Source organism: Patiria miniata, unplaced genomic scaffold (assembly GCF_015706575.1).
Source record: "Patiria miniata isolate m_02_andy unplaced genomic scaffold, ASM1570657v1 HiC_scaffold_6, whole genome shotgun sequence".
NCBI lineage: Eukaryota > Metazoa > Echinodermata > Asteroidea > Valvatida > Asterinidae > Patiria > Patiria miniata.
In genome coordinates, this window is record NW_024037073.1 from 21,585,517 (window position 1) to 21,601,347 (window position 15,831).

Consider the following 15,831-nt stretch of genomic DNA (forward strand, 5'->3'; position numbering starts at 1 on the left):
CAAAACTGCATTTGCATCAAAGAAAACCAGGTGGCTCTGATGCATAATAAACCATAATTTGTTGGTCACTGACGATATCCAAGTTCATTTGGTTGTAACTGACAGCATAGGACTGGTTGTAGTTGCTTTGACCAAACCCATGTAAAAATTGAAGAATTATGGTGCAATGCTAAATTCGAGATACATGCATCTATCAACTACATATTGAATCATTTCTATTGAATCATTTGTCGTGCGTGTGGTACAATTCTTGGTGGTGTGTTTCTCGTCGTAGTGCGTTTTTTTGGTGCCACCGTATCGGACTCAGTTTCTGACCTGGCTCGATTTCACAAAACACCCCCGAGTATCCCTCGGCACACACGCAAATGGTCGTCCGGTTGGTCGTGGTGAAACACGTGGAGCCATTACCACACGGGTTCGACTCCTCGTCACATAAACCCACCGCCATAGACGCTGTTGCCAATTAACCAAAACGAAATCTTCTGGTTTTTTTAAATACTACTATATCTACAACCTATAACGAAGTTGTCCTTTCTCAAACAATGGCTAAATTGTAATAACCAATATCAGTATACATATGCAACTGTAACCTACGTGTAACCTAACTATGTGAAATTTGCAATATACCGTTGTAACGAGTGACACCTTGGTACTCGATACTGGAGATCAATAAGTTATCCATTTTGTGTTTTCTTTAAATGTACGAAGTCTTACATTCGAAGTATGTCCGAGATATTAAACTGACTCAACAACGGGAGCATAACCACAGGTGGGATGTGAGGGAGAGTAAACAGGACTAAAAGAAATGTAATCAAGCCCCCTCCCCCAAAAATAATTTCACTGAGATGCTCACAAAAAGTAACAATTTTTTAGTGACGAATGCCTTTGAAAACCTGTCAAAGATCGGCCTTGGGAAAACGGCTCATTTAAAACTTGAGGTTGGGTGTTTTGTGGGAACACACTTCTTTCGCAATGGGTTGGCATTAAGAATAAGAGGGTAAGGGTTATTGGCAAGTTTACCGAACTCATTGAGGTGGATCTCACACAGTGTAGTATGAAAACCGGGAGGGCAGGGGTAACTGCTCAATAAAAAATATGCACACTCACGTGGTGGAATTTCACATGTGGAGCCGGTATAGCCACCAACACATGCGCAGCTGTATGTCACTCCGCTATATGTGCACCCACCACCATTCATGCAAGGTTGAGGGACACACGGGTCATCTGAAAAGAATTGGAAAAAAGTTTGAAAATAAAGGTTTAAACAATTCGATTAGCTCTCAAGAAATCAGACAAGACATATCGTGTCGTACATATCGTATCCGTACAGTAGCTATGAGATAGGTGGGTTGTCATGAGTGTATCTGCATTCAATAGTGGACCTTGAACAATAGAGGACAATAGGGTCTACGACTTTTTAAGGTCCACTGTCCAATCGTGTAGGTCCAATCGTGTACAAAACTTCCCCCAAACAAGGGATAACCAGTAGAAGAACAATAACAGGTCCGTGGTGGATTGTGTTTTAAAATAAGTGTGTGTTCTACAGTCTGAGGACAGCAAGACAAAGAGAGAACAACAGATTAATTGTTGTCCTCGAACGGAGACACATTGTTGAGAACGGTCCTCACACGTACGTTGTGTGCTTATGGGAGAGTGTTTATTCCAGGAACAACAGAAACACCTTGACTTGCCCTCTGACGAATGGTAAAGTACGACTGTGTGTTTTTATGGGAACTACCTTATGGGGGTAATCACACAAAGGGAACAATGGTACCCAACAAGTCGGCCTTTGTCTAACGGTACCCCATAAGGGCAATTTTAAAGAAGAGGGATAAAGGGAGAACAAATACAAGTATCCCATAAACCCCATCCGTTGAGTGGGTGACTCCCTCAAAATACCTGTTTGTTATACTGAACATCATAGAAGTCTTCGAATGGACTCCAAAGTATTGTGTACATTAAACCGAAACTATCAATTCGTGAGTCTACCTCGGTCGCAGTATTCACCGACGAAGCCTGATGCGCAGATGCAGAGTGCCATTGAATTCTGTTCCATACATGTAGCTCCGTTCCTACACGGGTTGATGCTGACATGACACGGGGGAACTGCAAAAGTATGTCATAATGTAAAAACAAATTCTCAGTAAAAAAAAAAAATCACTCCAGACACTTAAGGTATCCTCGCATACTGAAATTAAGTTATGTATTATAAACACAAGGTTCCAAGTTGAGCAGGTATCTACATATTGAAATATTAGCTTGATTGGGTTTTCCTGTACACGGTACTTTTCTGTACACGTACTTTGGTTCAACATATTTATAGTTTATTGTCCTTACCTTTCAGAACATTTAAAAAAAAAATCATCAAAATCAACATGCTGAGAACATACGAGTTAATAATTCACATTGGCGTCTTTTTAGTAACTATTATGGATTGTTGAAGACGTTTAAACTTAAGTTATCAAACTTCCAGAGTGAACTTTTGTTACCTGTTTCACAGCGTGTTCCTGTGAAGCCATTGACGCATGCGCAAATTGCCGTCATTCCGTCACTGGATGAGCACAGACCGCCATTCAGGCATGGGTTAAGACCCACGTCACAAGGATTAGCTGAAAGAAACCAAACAATTTCCAACGTTACCTCAGCTTCTTTCACGAAGTGTATGTCCCCATATTCCTTTAACTTGGAACACCAAACCGTGTTGCCAAACTTACCTTTGTGTTTCTGTGAATTGCAATTAAATTTCTTGCAGATGATGAAGCCATAAATCATTAGATTTGATATTGTGCAGGTTAGTGCTGAAGAAAAGAGTCGTGTCGAAAGAAGACTACAGACACAACAGTGCACTGTATCATGCAACGTCGGGGTAGATTTGAAATATTTGCACAACCAAAACCTCTAATACATCCAGTGCATAACCTCCAAAACTGCATTTGCATCAAAGAAAACCAGGTGGCTCTGATGCATAATAAACCATATAACGCACTTTTCAATTTGTTGGTCACTGACGATATCCAAGTTCATTTGGTTGTAACTGACAGCATAGGACTGGTTGTATTTGCTTTGACCAAACCCATGTAAAAATTGAAGAATTATGGTGCAATGCTAAATTCGAGATGCATGCATTCGAAACCACGTGCGTTAGGTTATCTATCAACTACATATTAAATCATTTCTATTGAATCATTTGTCGTGCGTGCGGTACAATTCTTGGTGGTGTGTTTCGTCTCGTAGTGCGTTTTTTGGTGCCATCGTATCGGACTCAGTTTCTGACCTGGCTCGAATTCACAAAACACCCCCGAGTATCCCTCGGCACACACGCATATTGTCGTCCGGTTGGTCGTGGTGAAACACGTAGAGCCACTGTGACATGGGTTTGACTCTTCTTCGCAGAAGCTCACCGACAAATGAGCTCTCGCTGATTCAAGAAAATGAGATTTATTTTTGCAATTCGTTTGACATTATGCAAAAGATATATCTGTCGAAATATTTCTCAAACCACGACCTTCGATTCAAGATGGCTATATAGGATCTATATGGCAAATAAGCCTCCGGCATATATCACCCAATTCGAACACGGCCTTAGATTAGGAGGTCCCAAATACCAATTAAGGTTTATTGGAATTATTACAAGCGGAACATAACGTCAAGGCAAATAAAAAAAAATTGGTACCGGAGTGGTTGGAATATGGCTGATATTAAGCCACGATGACATATAAAATACGATGAAATAAAAACACGTTGTTATCTTATGATGATGGGAAGGGAAATGCCCAACCATCAAATTTTTAAACTTACGGGGTGGGATGTCACATCGGGAGCCGGTGTAACCACCAAAGCACGAACACCTGTACGTCACCCCGGTATCTGTGCACACGCCACCGTTACGGCACGGCATAGGAACACAAGGGTCGTCTGAAAAGAGAAAAAAAGTCGAGATAGTAATTTATAAGAGAATCATTAGAAATACCCAGGACGACTAAAAACATAGATATGTATTGCATTGCATAGCTGGTTGATGGTTCAGAGATTGTGGTTTCAGACGACAAACCCTCCTTCTACTACAACCCCCTTAAAAGTTGCTGTATTCAATGACCCTTCCTTGAGAATTTCATGATCGGTTTTGAAACCTAGGTACTATACTCAGAAGATGTCGCCTCTAATTAAACAAAAGTCACACGCGCGAGCTGCCTATTGTGAGGTACCAGTTTAATTGTAGAAAAGTAATTTACTGCATTATGGCTTGTCATCTTTCCATTCCCGTACCAAGCAAAATTTATACCAAAAACACACTGGAAATAATAAAAACTTTTTATTTTTATTTATTTATTTATTTATTTATTATTATTTTTTTTTTTTTGGGGGGGGGGGGGTTCAATGTGGATTGTAGGTTATGTATGTATGGTTTGGAGACACCACCAAAGACATAAAGCGTAGACTTGAGCTAAGTACAGAAAGTATTTGCTAAAAAATAACCCATTGACTAATAGGAGCACGCTATCACTATTCACTAATACAGAGGCCCCTTCAAATGGCAAACGCGTTGTTCCAGCGTTTATACATATAATTCAGCTATGTATTCATATATTCCTGTGATTAGTGGGCCAATTGTGCAATGGTAAATGTCTCCCCTCGTTTACCTCTCTCGCAGTTGGTACCCACGAATCCAAAAGCGCACACGCATGCGTAGTCGGCGTCGTTGGCGATGTTGTAGCAGACTCCACTGTTCAGACATGGGAGGGCGTCGCAAGGTTTCAAATCTAAGGAAATGAAGGGGTGTTTATTAAAATAAAGTAGGAATAAAATCCCAGTGAAAGTCAGCGGAGCTAACTTCGAAAAGCAAGAAGTCAAATCCTTATCATATAGGACTATTCACGAGACTATTGAGGACATACATGTACATGTACATGGTATTAGTTTTAATTACACATCGCCCAATTAATCAAGCATGGTCGGCCAAGTTGGTGTCTGAAGTGCGCTTGCGAACTGGTGAAAGTAAACAAAACCTATGGAACAATGGTAACCAAATCTGTGCAATGCAATTCTTCTACAGTCAGCTGTGGTCGCAAGATATAGGAATGTTGTAACTTACAACCGAACAAAAACCTTTCTTCAAATTTGGTGGCAGAGTTGAATAATCATTGTATTAATCACTAGTTTAATCACAGGCAAGGTCACACAGTCTACCTTTTCTTGCCTTCTTTATTGCCTTCCTTTGTTTGTATTGAAATATATATCTCCAAACTGTTTTCCTTTCTAAATACTGATATTATGATGTATAATTTTCTCTTATGTTGCTCTTTGTTTCTGTTACTATGAGGTCATATGAACAAAAGTGAGAGGGTTTGAATAATGACAGAGGAATGCCTTTGTCTGAAGGACCAGTGATTACTGGACTTGTGAGGACTTTAACAATGTTTTTTTGTTATTTTGCAAGCATACGGCGGACTGTTTACCCCAAAGCAAAATCGGTAAAACCAACGTGCGCACGCGTGGTTGGATCAGAACTGGCTTATCATTGGTCACTGCTTTGATGATATTACAATCCACGCCCACCCAACTCACCTGCTTCGCAGTTGACCCCAGTGTAGTTGGCAGGACAGACGCAGAAGTAACCGTTATCGTCCACGCGGTTGAAGCACGCCCCTCCGTTCTGGCACGGATCGGCGTCGCATGGTTTCAACTCTGATTGACGTGGGAATAGAAAAAAAGGAACGATAGAGATGAAGTTGTGATGAATATTTCTCCAAAAACTCTTCTTAAAGAATAAAAAAATTACAATAAATTAAAAGATTTTACAAGGTTTTTAATAGAATGTTTCTTTTCTAGTGTGTACTTTGGTATATACATGTACATGTATAACAAAACGATTAAAAAATTGTCCATTACAACTTCTGATGTACATGGCGAGTAAAAAAAGGAAACCCAAATGGCATGGCCATTGTTGTATCAAAGCAGTTCTGGATGTAGCACTTTCAAAATCTAGAAAGCCCAATTAGTAAGCTTTCTCGTATTGCAAGAATCATTCAAATCATTTATGCACTTTTCAAGTTACAGAATTTTGAACACAAACACTGTTTTAAAGTTCTGTCCTAGGAGCACAAAAAAGGTAAGTGTTCTTTCAGCAAAACAAAAACAATTCACAAATAGGGATGTAGGCCTACGTGTATGTTTCTAAAGAAATTGAGCTCATCGTGCTCAAACACAATTGGGGTTCGGGATCCTAAATGCTCTCTGAGGTATTAATTTCTGACCACTTTGACCAATTGTTTTGAAGTAAAAAATGGTGGTGTACGCAGTGACTGCCTTTATAGCGACGTCACTAAAAAAAATCGGGTTGGTTTTTTTTATGGGGGGATGGCCCCGTTGCCCCCCCCCCCCGATCTGCCCTTGCTCTCCGATGATGTAAGCTCTTTAAAAAAATACAATTTAAGGCAAAGAGCCTAGGGCCTCTGAAGGTGCGGTATTTTGGCACGATACAGGCAGGCTGGACCTGTCACGTCACCGACCAAAAGTCAGTATATACTAAGAAATTTGGACTGGATGAAATACGGACTGATTGGTTGTACTGCGCATGCTTTGATGAACAGAATTTGGACAGTGACATGTCACGTTTTAGAGTCCAACTTTCACGTGACACCAAAAAAAAAGTCTTACTTATTTGGCAGTTCTTGCCAGTGTGGAGGTTATCACATGCGCAGAAGTAGTCGGTGACGGCAGATTGGCAGACTCCACTATTCAAGCAGGGACTAGACGTGCAGGGGTCAATGAACACTAATGTTGGTCAGAGATGAAGAAAGAAGGAGAGACAAATTACCAAAAAAGTTCCTTGAAAATGAAATGATAGGGATGTTTACGTTTCTACAAGGGACTGTGACTCCGTGTTAATTGTTAAAATACCTGGTATCAATTCTGTTGAGCTTTATGCTGGTCAAAAAGTCCCCACTATAGAGAAGTAATGTTTGCATGCGAATCAACCTTGAAGCTGATTTGAGCCAGTACCTTTCGTTTACTTTGCAAACATTCTGCGCTCAGCGAAGTATGTGTTTAGCAACTATATGCAAACTGTCAAGTGTACTTTGAGTTACTCGTCCTCGTACATGGTGCACGCTCGGGTGAAATATCTAACTACTCTCTTGTTCTTTTCCCCATCTCGGGGGTTTATTATCCAAACCTGCATTGTTGTGCGATTAGTATTTCTCAATACTTAATTGAATCATTTGAAGCCCAAATTGAATCATTTGAAGCCCAAACAATGGCTTTTTTGGCATGTAAATTCTTTTCTTAAAAAAGTCTTTCATGAAAAAGTCTTTCATACCTGTTTGGCATTGAGTTCCTGAGTAGCCAACTGGGCATGCGCATGAGAAAGTAGTTCCGGACTCGCTGCAAACGCCGCCATTTTGACAAGGCTGAGGGAAACACGGATTGTCTGAAAAGTAAAGCGGTTAAATACGATGTCTTAAAAGTTTGTGGCGTACTCTTTCCTCCCATTTAAAGTCAAACGCTGACGATTCTCCTAATACTGCAATTTGATTGGTCGAAAGTTACACTAAAACAAGACTACGCAAGCCTAAGGCTAGTCCCTGTTCAATTTGGTTTAAGAGGTCTAGCTTTTCAAGCCAAGCATGCAGTCATTCTTAGCCATCCAATTAGTCATCCAAGTCAAACTTTACGTCACAAGTTACAGTCAGTTAATAGTCAGGTACAAAGATGACACTAGGCTGGTCCCTCTGGGAACAGCAACCTTTAGCCTTTATTGACTGATCAACATTTGCATAAACATAGTTGAGACATGCATATACATAACTTTCACACGTAGGAAACGAAAAAGCACTCAGAGAGCGCAAACCTCCGCCAAGTCCGAACAATTCCCCGCCATATTGTCAGCACACCCAATGGAAATACTTGCATATCCACCGGACTTCCATAGTTTATTGCACATTCCCCACTCCCCCATAGTATCAAATGGTCGAGTCCATTGACCTGTTGGTTTCAATGGTGTGTGTGTTTTTTGCTCATAGGCTGCACGCTGCGTTTGTACCCACACATTGTGTCCCAATTACATGGTCTCTACACATAGCACATTCGCAAATACAAAATGGTGTAGAACCCTTAAAAAGAATTCCTGGATCCACACCCAGATCCGGATCACTTCCAAAATCTAATCGATTTGTCCTTGCACCAAGGACCACCCCTTAAAATGTTTTCTTGAACATCCGTCCATAACTTTTTGAGTTATCCTGTTCAGACAAACCAGCAAACAAACAAACCAACGCCGATAAAAACATAATCTGAGGGGCGGAGGTAATAATGTGTAATGCACGGCAACATACAAACTTAAGCCAAAACACAGGCCCAATAAGGTCTCTGTGAACTACTCACCCCTCTCGCACTGAGCGCCAGAATAGGCGTCGGAGCAGAGACAGATCGACTGGGTTGGGTCGTTTGCTTGCGTCAGGCAATTGCCGCCGTTCTGGCAGGGGTTGGGAGCGCAAACATCATCTGTTATAGAAACAGGATATTGCATTGTACAAATAAAATCAGTGCAATTTCTGTGAATCTTGGTCATTTTGTTCATCAGTTTCTCCGCTTGTGGAAGTTTATTAAAGTACACGAACGTAATAATTTTACGATCAACCTTATCCGCTCCGTTCACAAGTACCCCCTCACCGGCAAACAAAGTACAGTTGGGGGTGACCGACCGACGCCATCTTGCCTGACTGCAATTTGGCCGCAACGCGCGACCGTACCACTGCATGTACATAGTACAAATCCCCTGGTGTACGTGCGTCACACACAAGGAACGGTGCGCGTCAACCTGCAGTTAAATGTCCCGCCCATGGGACGTCGTTGCTAGGTAAAAGGGCGCCCTCTTTGTTAGCGCACGGAGCTCATACAGCTAGGGTTACCCCAAAAATGCAACCCTAAAACATTTGCCTTAAAAAAAAAGATCGGTGGATTTTTATGTTTTGGGTATCAGATTCAAGCTGAGAGCTTTTTTCCCCTTCAAATACTGAACAAATCATAAAATAAGCACTTTTGGTTGGTGAGAAAATGCCAATTATGTAAAGTAGACGTTGTTCATTCTGTACACAAGTACTTCAAACAGTGAAACATTTCACTGTAAGCTTAGCTTGTCTGCAATTACACTTCATTTGTGCAATTTCTTTAGTATTTTGACATATTTGTGAGCTGAAAGGGTTTAAAATAGGGGGGGGGGGAAATGAGATGCCTGTTCAGGTGGAAAATAAAAGGTATTTCCATCAATCCATTTGTACTCATATTATGTGCCATGTTGTTTGTAAGGATAAGGACATGCACAAATAGGTACAGTGAAATCCCTCAATGTGGTAATGTTTTGTGTGCAGAATGAAAGATGACTACTTTTACAATGGCAAATGTTTTAGGGTTGCATTTTTGGGAGTCACCTTGTTCAGTGTCTGCAATTTAGAGTGTTTTGTACACATCATCCACAAAGCTACAGTGTTGCAGCAAAGGTTCTGGTGATGAATCACATAATGACAAGTCCATCACAAATCATCTAGTCAAAAACCAACTCTCAGGCAATTAAAATGAGCTTTGTTATTGTTAATCCCCTATGAAAAGTGACTGGAGTTTTCAATTGTCCTGTGACCGAACTAGTGAAGCGCTTATGATCTATCACGTGTATCTGTAAAGCAAGGTCGACTAGTTAGTACTTTGTTCGATGGGAGGGTTTCATGCCCAAAGTACTCCCTCTTATGGCCTATCACTGGGAATGTGAAACAGTGTGGAGAATTCTTACTTTGCAGCGGCACACCACAGTCCAGTCCGGTGAATCCTTCCGCGCAAGAGCATCGGTATGTCGTCTCCAGATTGTAACAGATTCCCATGTTATTGCACGGGCTGCCGTAGCAATAATTCACTGAAATCATTAAAGACAAGTGGATAAGGATTATGAATTAAATAGACCCTTTCTGAGACCTAAGTCAGCGTGCGAACGAAGAGGGCCACGTTAAACCCTAAGGAGGCAGGCCAGTATAACAGGCAAAGTGTTTTCTTTATGAGGAATTGTAAACAATGAAGAGTCTGAGTTCTGAATTGGAGCCGACTTTTTAGTTTTTACTTCCGACAACCGAGCTCTCATTCCATGTGCGTTTGGAACATCCTGGAGAGTTGTTCTATAGTATTTTTTCTCGATTTTTGGAAGTAAAGACAATTATTTATTCTGGGCAGTGGCAATTTATTTGCTGGTCTGCACTCATAATAAGGAGATTTGAGACGGCATCGCGAGGAAATTGATCGACATTTTTCTTCCATTTACAACGCGTTCATCTTTAAGTTCAATTAAACTTGTCACACATAATATGAAACCACGCCCACTCATCCTTGGTTGGCTTACCTTCGCCACAGAATTCCCCAGTCCACGCCCCCGAGCAGCTACAATAGAACTGGTTCCCGTTCAGTTGTCTGCATTCTGCGTTGTTGAGGCAAGCTCCGCCCATATTTCCACATTCTTCTATACAAGACAAAAGGAATGATTCTACAAATGACTGTAAAACAAAGTTGACGCTGCTGGTCTCCAAGCACTTTCCCGAGGAGGCCGCCAACCGCAAATAGTTTGAAATTGCGTTCACGCACAAAATGCTGGAAACAAACCCAGTTTGACAGGGCAGCTATTTTTTTTTTACCTTGGCATTTGTATTTCTAGCACAGAATAACGATTCATGTATCGAATTACGGTTACAGCTGCAAACATCAGACTCGCGTTGTATTAGATTGCAAACACTGAAAGACAATTTACGCTGGGCGTTCCACGACATTACAGCACTTTAGAGTGTGTTTGGACTGATGTCTCCAAATAGAAACGTGTGACAGGAAACAAGACTAGTAGGCCAATTCGATGGGAAAAATACTACAATCCGAAAATCCTTCAAGGTTGTGTTAAATTTACGTGATCTTCCAACCATTATAATTCATGGGAAACGCTTTTACGATCTCATCACGGCACATTCCAGTCGAGAGTGGTTATTAAAGTTAAATAATTCCAAAGCAATGACTCACTGGTCGATAGAGGACACTGTCCCTCTTCCATTCTTGATTGATGGCACAAGGCGTGGTCTATGTGTTATAAGTACATGCTTCAGTTTCTTTCCGTATACCGTGCCAAGTTAACCTTAGCTTGCTTAATTATCGAGTTCGACTAATGTTGATTGACAAGATGAGCGCTCACAGTTAGGAAGGTTCTCTGAATATCTAATTTACATGTAAACCTAATTTGAACTAACTGAGAAATTTTGCTTTTTTTTGTAGAGTCCACTATACATAGAGAGTTTGAAGTAATTAGGGCTGTTTCTCCAATAGTGACCTATCAACAGGAGACAAATAAATGCCATCCTAATGACATTTTGAGGTTTTTTTTTATACAAACTAACCCCGAGACATTTCGGTGATTTTTTTTCTGGAAAGCTTGATGATAATATATATTAGACCCTCAATCAGGAAACTCGAGGAAGGGCTGTTTAGTCTTTGTTTTGAAACAAATGGTGTTCGGTCACCCTTTAAGAAGGAACCACATTGGCAGTGTCTAAGTTGTTACTTTGATACTAACCACAATTTTTGGATTACTCTTTTTACGCCCGCACCATTTTTAACATCTCAACTGTTAAAAACAATCTCACACAGAAAACAAATGCGATTAATCATTGCGTCATTCTGCAACCACGCACGTACACAGATGCACCATAATCCGACATGTCTAGTGATAAATCGACGAGCAATTAAGAAGCTTTGCTCAGTCACGAAGAAAATGATATTTTCTACTTATATCAAGGAAGATCGGTTATGCAATTTAAGGAGGAAGTAAATACGACACAATCTTTCCTTATACGTTGGACATACTTCAGAGATATAGGAATATCTTGTAAGCATGGGCGTCGCCAAGATTTTTTTCCGGGGGGGGGGGGCGAAGCAATTTTTTCCCAAAAAATTCCTTAACTTTTTCATTATATTCTCAATTTATCATTTTTCCGAACGTGAGCAGGGGAGCATTTGCCCTAACCCCCCCCCCAGTCAAATTAACAGCAATATGGCTTCGCATCTCTTTTTCCTATTTTCCCCTCTTTTTCCCCCCTGGCGACGCCCATGCTTGTAAGAGAACGTTCGGACATGGTGCACAATACATCTTAAAGATGTACTACCCGTACTAATAATGTTGAGTTTTACCCGAACATTTCAAAAAAATTCAATCGCTATTTTTTTCACTCAGTACCAAAGTTATTTACTTTTGAATGACATATTTCAAAAGGGACAGAATTCCACGCGTGGATATCACAAAATTTCCCCTGCAATGACCTATCAGCCATCAGAAAGCGATAACGTGTCCTAAAAAATCATACTTAGCAGGGAAAATATTGAAGCATTTAAGAGAACACTTCGAATTTTCAGACCAGTCTAATAGGGTTTGTGCACAGGGTGTCAAGTGATGTCCGGCTACATGTATGGAATTCTTTTCCTAAAAGAGAGGGAAATAGGTCCCTGTTTAATTATGGAATAATTACTTCACAAATTTTCGAATTATTTGCGTCCCTTAAACAATCAGTTCTCGCGGGGTAGACTGGTTATCGACTTCTATTAGCATCGATTATACACAGTGCACCAAAAAAGTGCAACATTCAGAAAACAAATTCATGTAAATTAAAACTGTAATGTTTTTTCTTCTTCAATGAAAACATATATTACATTCAAGCCTGACTATTTCTCAATCCACTCCTTTTTCTCCCATCCCTAGATCCAGAAATACAATCAATCATTTTACTTGGGCCACTTTCACCTGGACATGCTGAATCTGGGTTAAGCATTGACTAGGCATTGAAGTTGGTGACATCAAATTTCCATGGATTTTGTCATTGCTGGAAATACGTAAACGTACCAGCCAAGGCCAAAATTGGTTGCAGTGTCAGATGTTAACAAAATGAGTTTTAAATTTTCTCCGTAAATGTACAACATTATGCGAATATCCTTGACCAAGGCCTTTTAAATACATGTATGTTAAGTAACTTAAACAATCAGAGCACTACATTTTGCTATCTGCGATCAAAACGCGCAGGCTTTTATGCGCATCAATCTTTACTTCGTTACCCAACCTTAAAAGGCATGGAGTCGAAACATCTGTAAACAACTGTCAATTCTTATTCATAAATTTTTGTTAATATGACACAACTGTTTTAGGGAATCCTGTTTTAGAACTAGGTCAGAAAAGTATATCGTCTAAAAATAAGCTGAAAGTGAACAGGATGGACTGACTCTGGTGCTAAAGCCAAATTTAGTCGGGTCTCCCAACCACCCCCGCCCTCCCTCCTCTCAAAAAAGGAAAACATATTTTATTATTTAAAATCCCAAATATTCCAAAACCTAGTTTAACTACACTTTTTTATTCAAAACCTCCCAAAGTCTCCCCAAAACTGAAAATCTCACGACGAGGATTTAGTCTGTAATACTTCGTTACTTTGGAGCCAGGTACATTAAAGTTTTTCTATTTTTGTTACCCCGAAGGGTCTTTTTTAACATTACTGTTTGCGACATGCAATTATATCCCTCTGAACTACACGGATGAGGTTGCCTCTTAGACCCCATTCTAAGTTGCCCTGTTAAAGTTATCAAAGTATAAAATAGGGACTACGCACCCTGACGCCACATTTATGATAATCACAGGAAAAAAAACATGCTGATAAATATTTTGGATGTTTCCGCCATCCCTCGAAGGAGGCAGACATAATTATATGGCACGCCCGAATTCCACATATAATGATGGATCGTGACTCACAAGTTGATAAGTAAACCACATCATACCTTGGGCGTTACTGCAACGGAATAAAAGACAGCACATCGCGGCGAAGACCACCACGAAAACCCCGCTCACATTGGGTCTCCGGAGTCCCATCATCATCCCTGCAGTTAGCTATAGTCCCTCCAAAAACAGTGTTGATTATACTCCTTTTTTCCAAAAGAACTCCTGTTACTATACTATCCAGGAAGCAAAGTTGGTAAAAGTCCAAAAGCTCCTCAAAGAAAAATCCGATTCATTTGTGACTGTAACATTTCATAACCAACTCCAAATCTTAGATTACGCATTACGCGACCTTATTCATAAACGCCTGTAGAACCAGCGCAACCCGGAACAGGGTGGTGTTTATACGCAAAGAGAACGACACCGTTTTTATGCATTCATGCTCATTCATGCATTGAAGATGACGTAACTCACAAAAGAACATTTCAAAGTAGGCCTTGGTAGGGTAGGATAAAGCCTTTGGAATGCTAATGCAAACTGGATAATGTCTCTACATGCGGTACACAGGCTAAGGACACGTTTCGTCCCATCACCAAGTGACCATTGTAAACCACGATCTATTGTGAAGGAACCATATTGTTTAATACACTCTCTCTTATGTAGGGCTGTTTTTGAAATGCCGGTCTCGTTCGGGCTTCGTCAGTCTCAGTCTTGGACTTCATATAGGCCTAAGGCTCCGCTAGCATTTTCAAACCTGTTAGTCAGGAAACCAAAAAACTGTCTCTCATATTATGAGATTTGATGTTGTTGTAGCAAAGAGACGGGCCTCAGTCATGTGGAATTGATTATGAAATCGTGAAGCTAAAAACCTGCAGGCGAAGCTGCAGACCACATCGAGTTTTCGGAGATTGCTAGCGAGCCTCGGTAAACTGCCACCAAAGAATCGCTACACCGATTGCCTTGAACCACATTATGAGTGCAACAATAAAGTATTAGGAAACAAACAGGCTTATATGTTTTCTGTTGGATAACATCCTTGATATCGTTCAATCCATTCAATCGGATTATTATGGGTAGGCCCACAAGGCCTTTTCTGCAGGATTTCATTCTGGTGAAGCGAAATATGTCAGGCGTTGTGTCAAAAGCAGACAGTTGTGGGACACCGTTCGAAAACGTTTAAATACTGATCTTTCTTTAAAAAAAAAAACCTTCCTTAGCAAAATAAACCAGTTTTAATGTTCGTAATGTCACTTAAGTGAAAATAGAGAGATGACCCGATAATAAAAGTTTTGAGGTATTCATTACCAAATAATACCTTTACAAATCGTCACAAATAAAAAAAATCACTTTTAGGGGTACAATTATGATCTGAAAATCTTACATTATTAATGGAATTTGCATAACACTGGAAGTAGGAAATTTAGCCCGCATGTCTTTGATCAGATCTCCAACTCGAGTTCCGTTTGGGAATTTCTGGTTTTGACAGAAAGTAAGCCGTGGGCAGCCGTGTTAGTCAGCCAGGAAAAAGAACAAATGTTTGCTGAGTTTTGCATAAGTCAGTGGTTAACTGGATTCACCACTGACTCGTCACCACCAAGGACTTTTAAAGGAATGGAATAAATTACCACCGGAAATACGTGAGTGCCAAGCATCGGAATCTTCATAAAGCTGTTCCTTTCTCTATGGAATCTTCAAGTCAAAACGTTCAAACTCTAAACATTGATGACGTCATCAGCAGCCCACTTTATGTAAATATACTGCTCAGTCACCTCGTACCTGCATATTATATCCCTGCTGATGAGATTATGCAGTATTCCACCAGAACCAGAACCAGAACCAGAACCAAACCAGAACCAAATGAGAACCAGAACCAGAACCAGAACCAGAACCACCTTTGTCTTGACTGTATATAAACCTTGTACTTGTAGCTACGAAAGCTTATGCAAACTTTTATTCTTGTTTTTCATTTTAAGTGCTACCTTTAATACTTTCCCATGGGGTATTGGCATGCAGAATGCGTCATATTTTGAACGCCTGCGTGAATATGGTCTTGGACCTCACGA

General features: G+C 40.4%; 1 protein-coding gene across 5 annotated transcripts in view; it reads right to left on the reverse strand.

Annotated features, from left to right (window-relative positions):
* LOC119742572 (neurogenic locus notch homolog protein 1-like) overlaps positions 1-14,181 on the reverse strand; it is a 29,783-nt gene extending 15,602 nt beyond the window's left edge. Inside the window, exons 1-13 of one of the 5 annotated variants that reach the window (XM_038218661.1) lie at positions 13,831-14,181; positions 10,382-10,498; positions 9,785-9,904; positions 8,383-8,502; positions 7,319-7,429; positions 6,658-6,774; positions 5,566-5,685; positions 4,641-4,760; positions 3,799-3,915; positions 2,490-2,609; positions 1,990-2,106; positions 1,108-1,224; positions 316-453 (exon numbers count right to left, since the gene is read on the reverse strand). In XM_038218661.1, coding sequence (XP_038074589.1) covers positions 316-453; positions 1,108-1,224; positions 1,990-2,106; positions 2,490-2,609; positions 3,799-3,915; positions 4,641-4,760; positions 5,566-5,685; positions 6,658-6,774; positions 7,319-7,429; positions 8,383-8,502; positions 9,785-9,904; positions 10,382-10,498; positions 13,831-13,927 — 1,531 coding nt within the window. In that variant the 5' untranslated portion in view covers positions 13,928-14,181. The remainder of the gene's footprint in view (positions 1-315; positions 454-1,107; positions 1,225-1,989; positions 2,107-2,489; positions 2,610-3,798; positions 3,916-4,640; positions 4,761-5,565; positions 5,686-6,657; positions 6,775-7,318; positions 7,430-8,382; positions 8,503-9,784; positions 9,905-10,381; positions 10,499-13,830) is intronic. The other 4 variants (XM_038218659.1, XM_038218662.1, XM_038218660.1 and 1 more) reach the window with 4 other exon arrangements.
* Between the last annotated feature and the right edge of the window lie 1,650 nt (positions 14,182-15,831).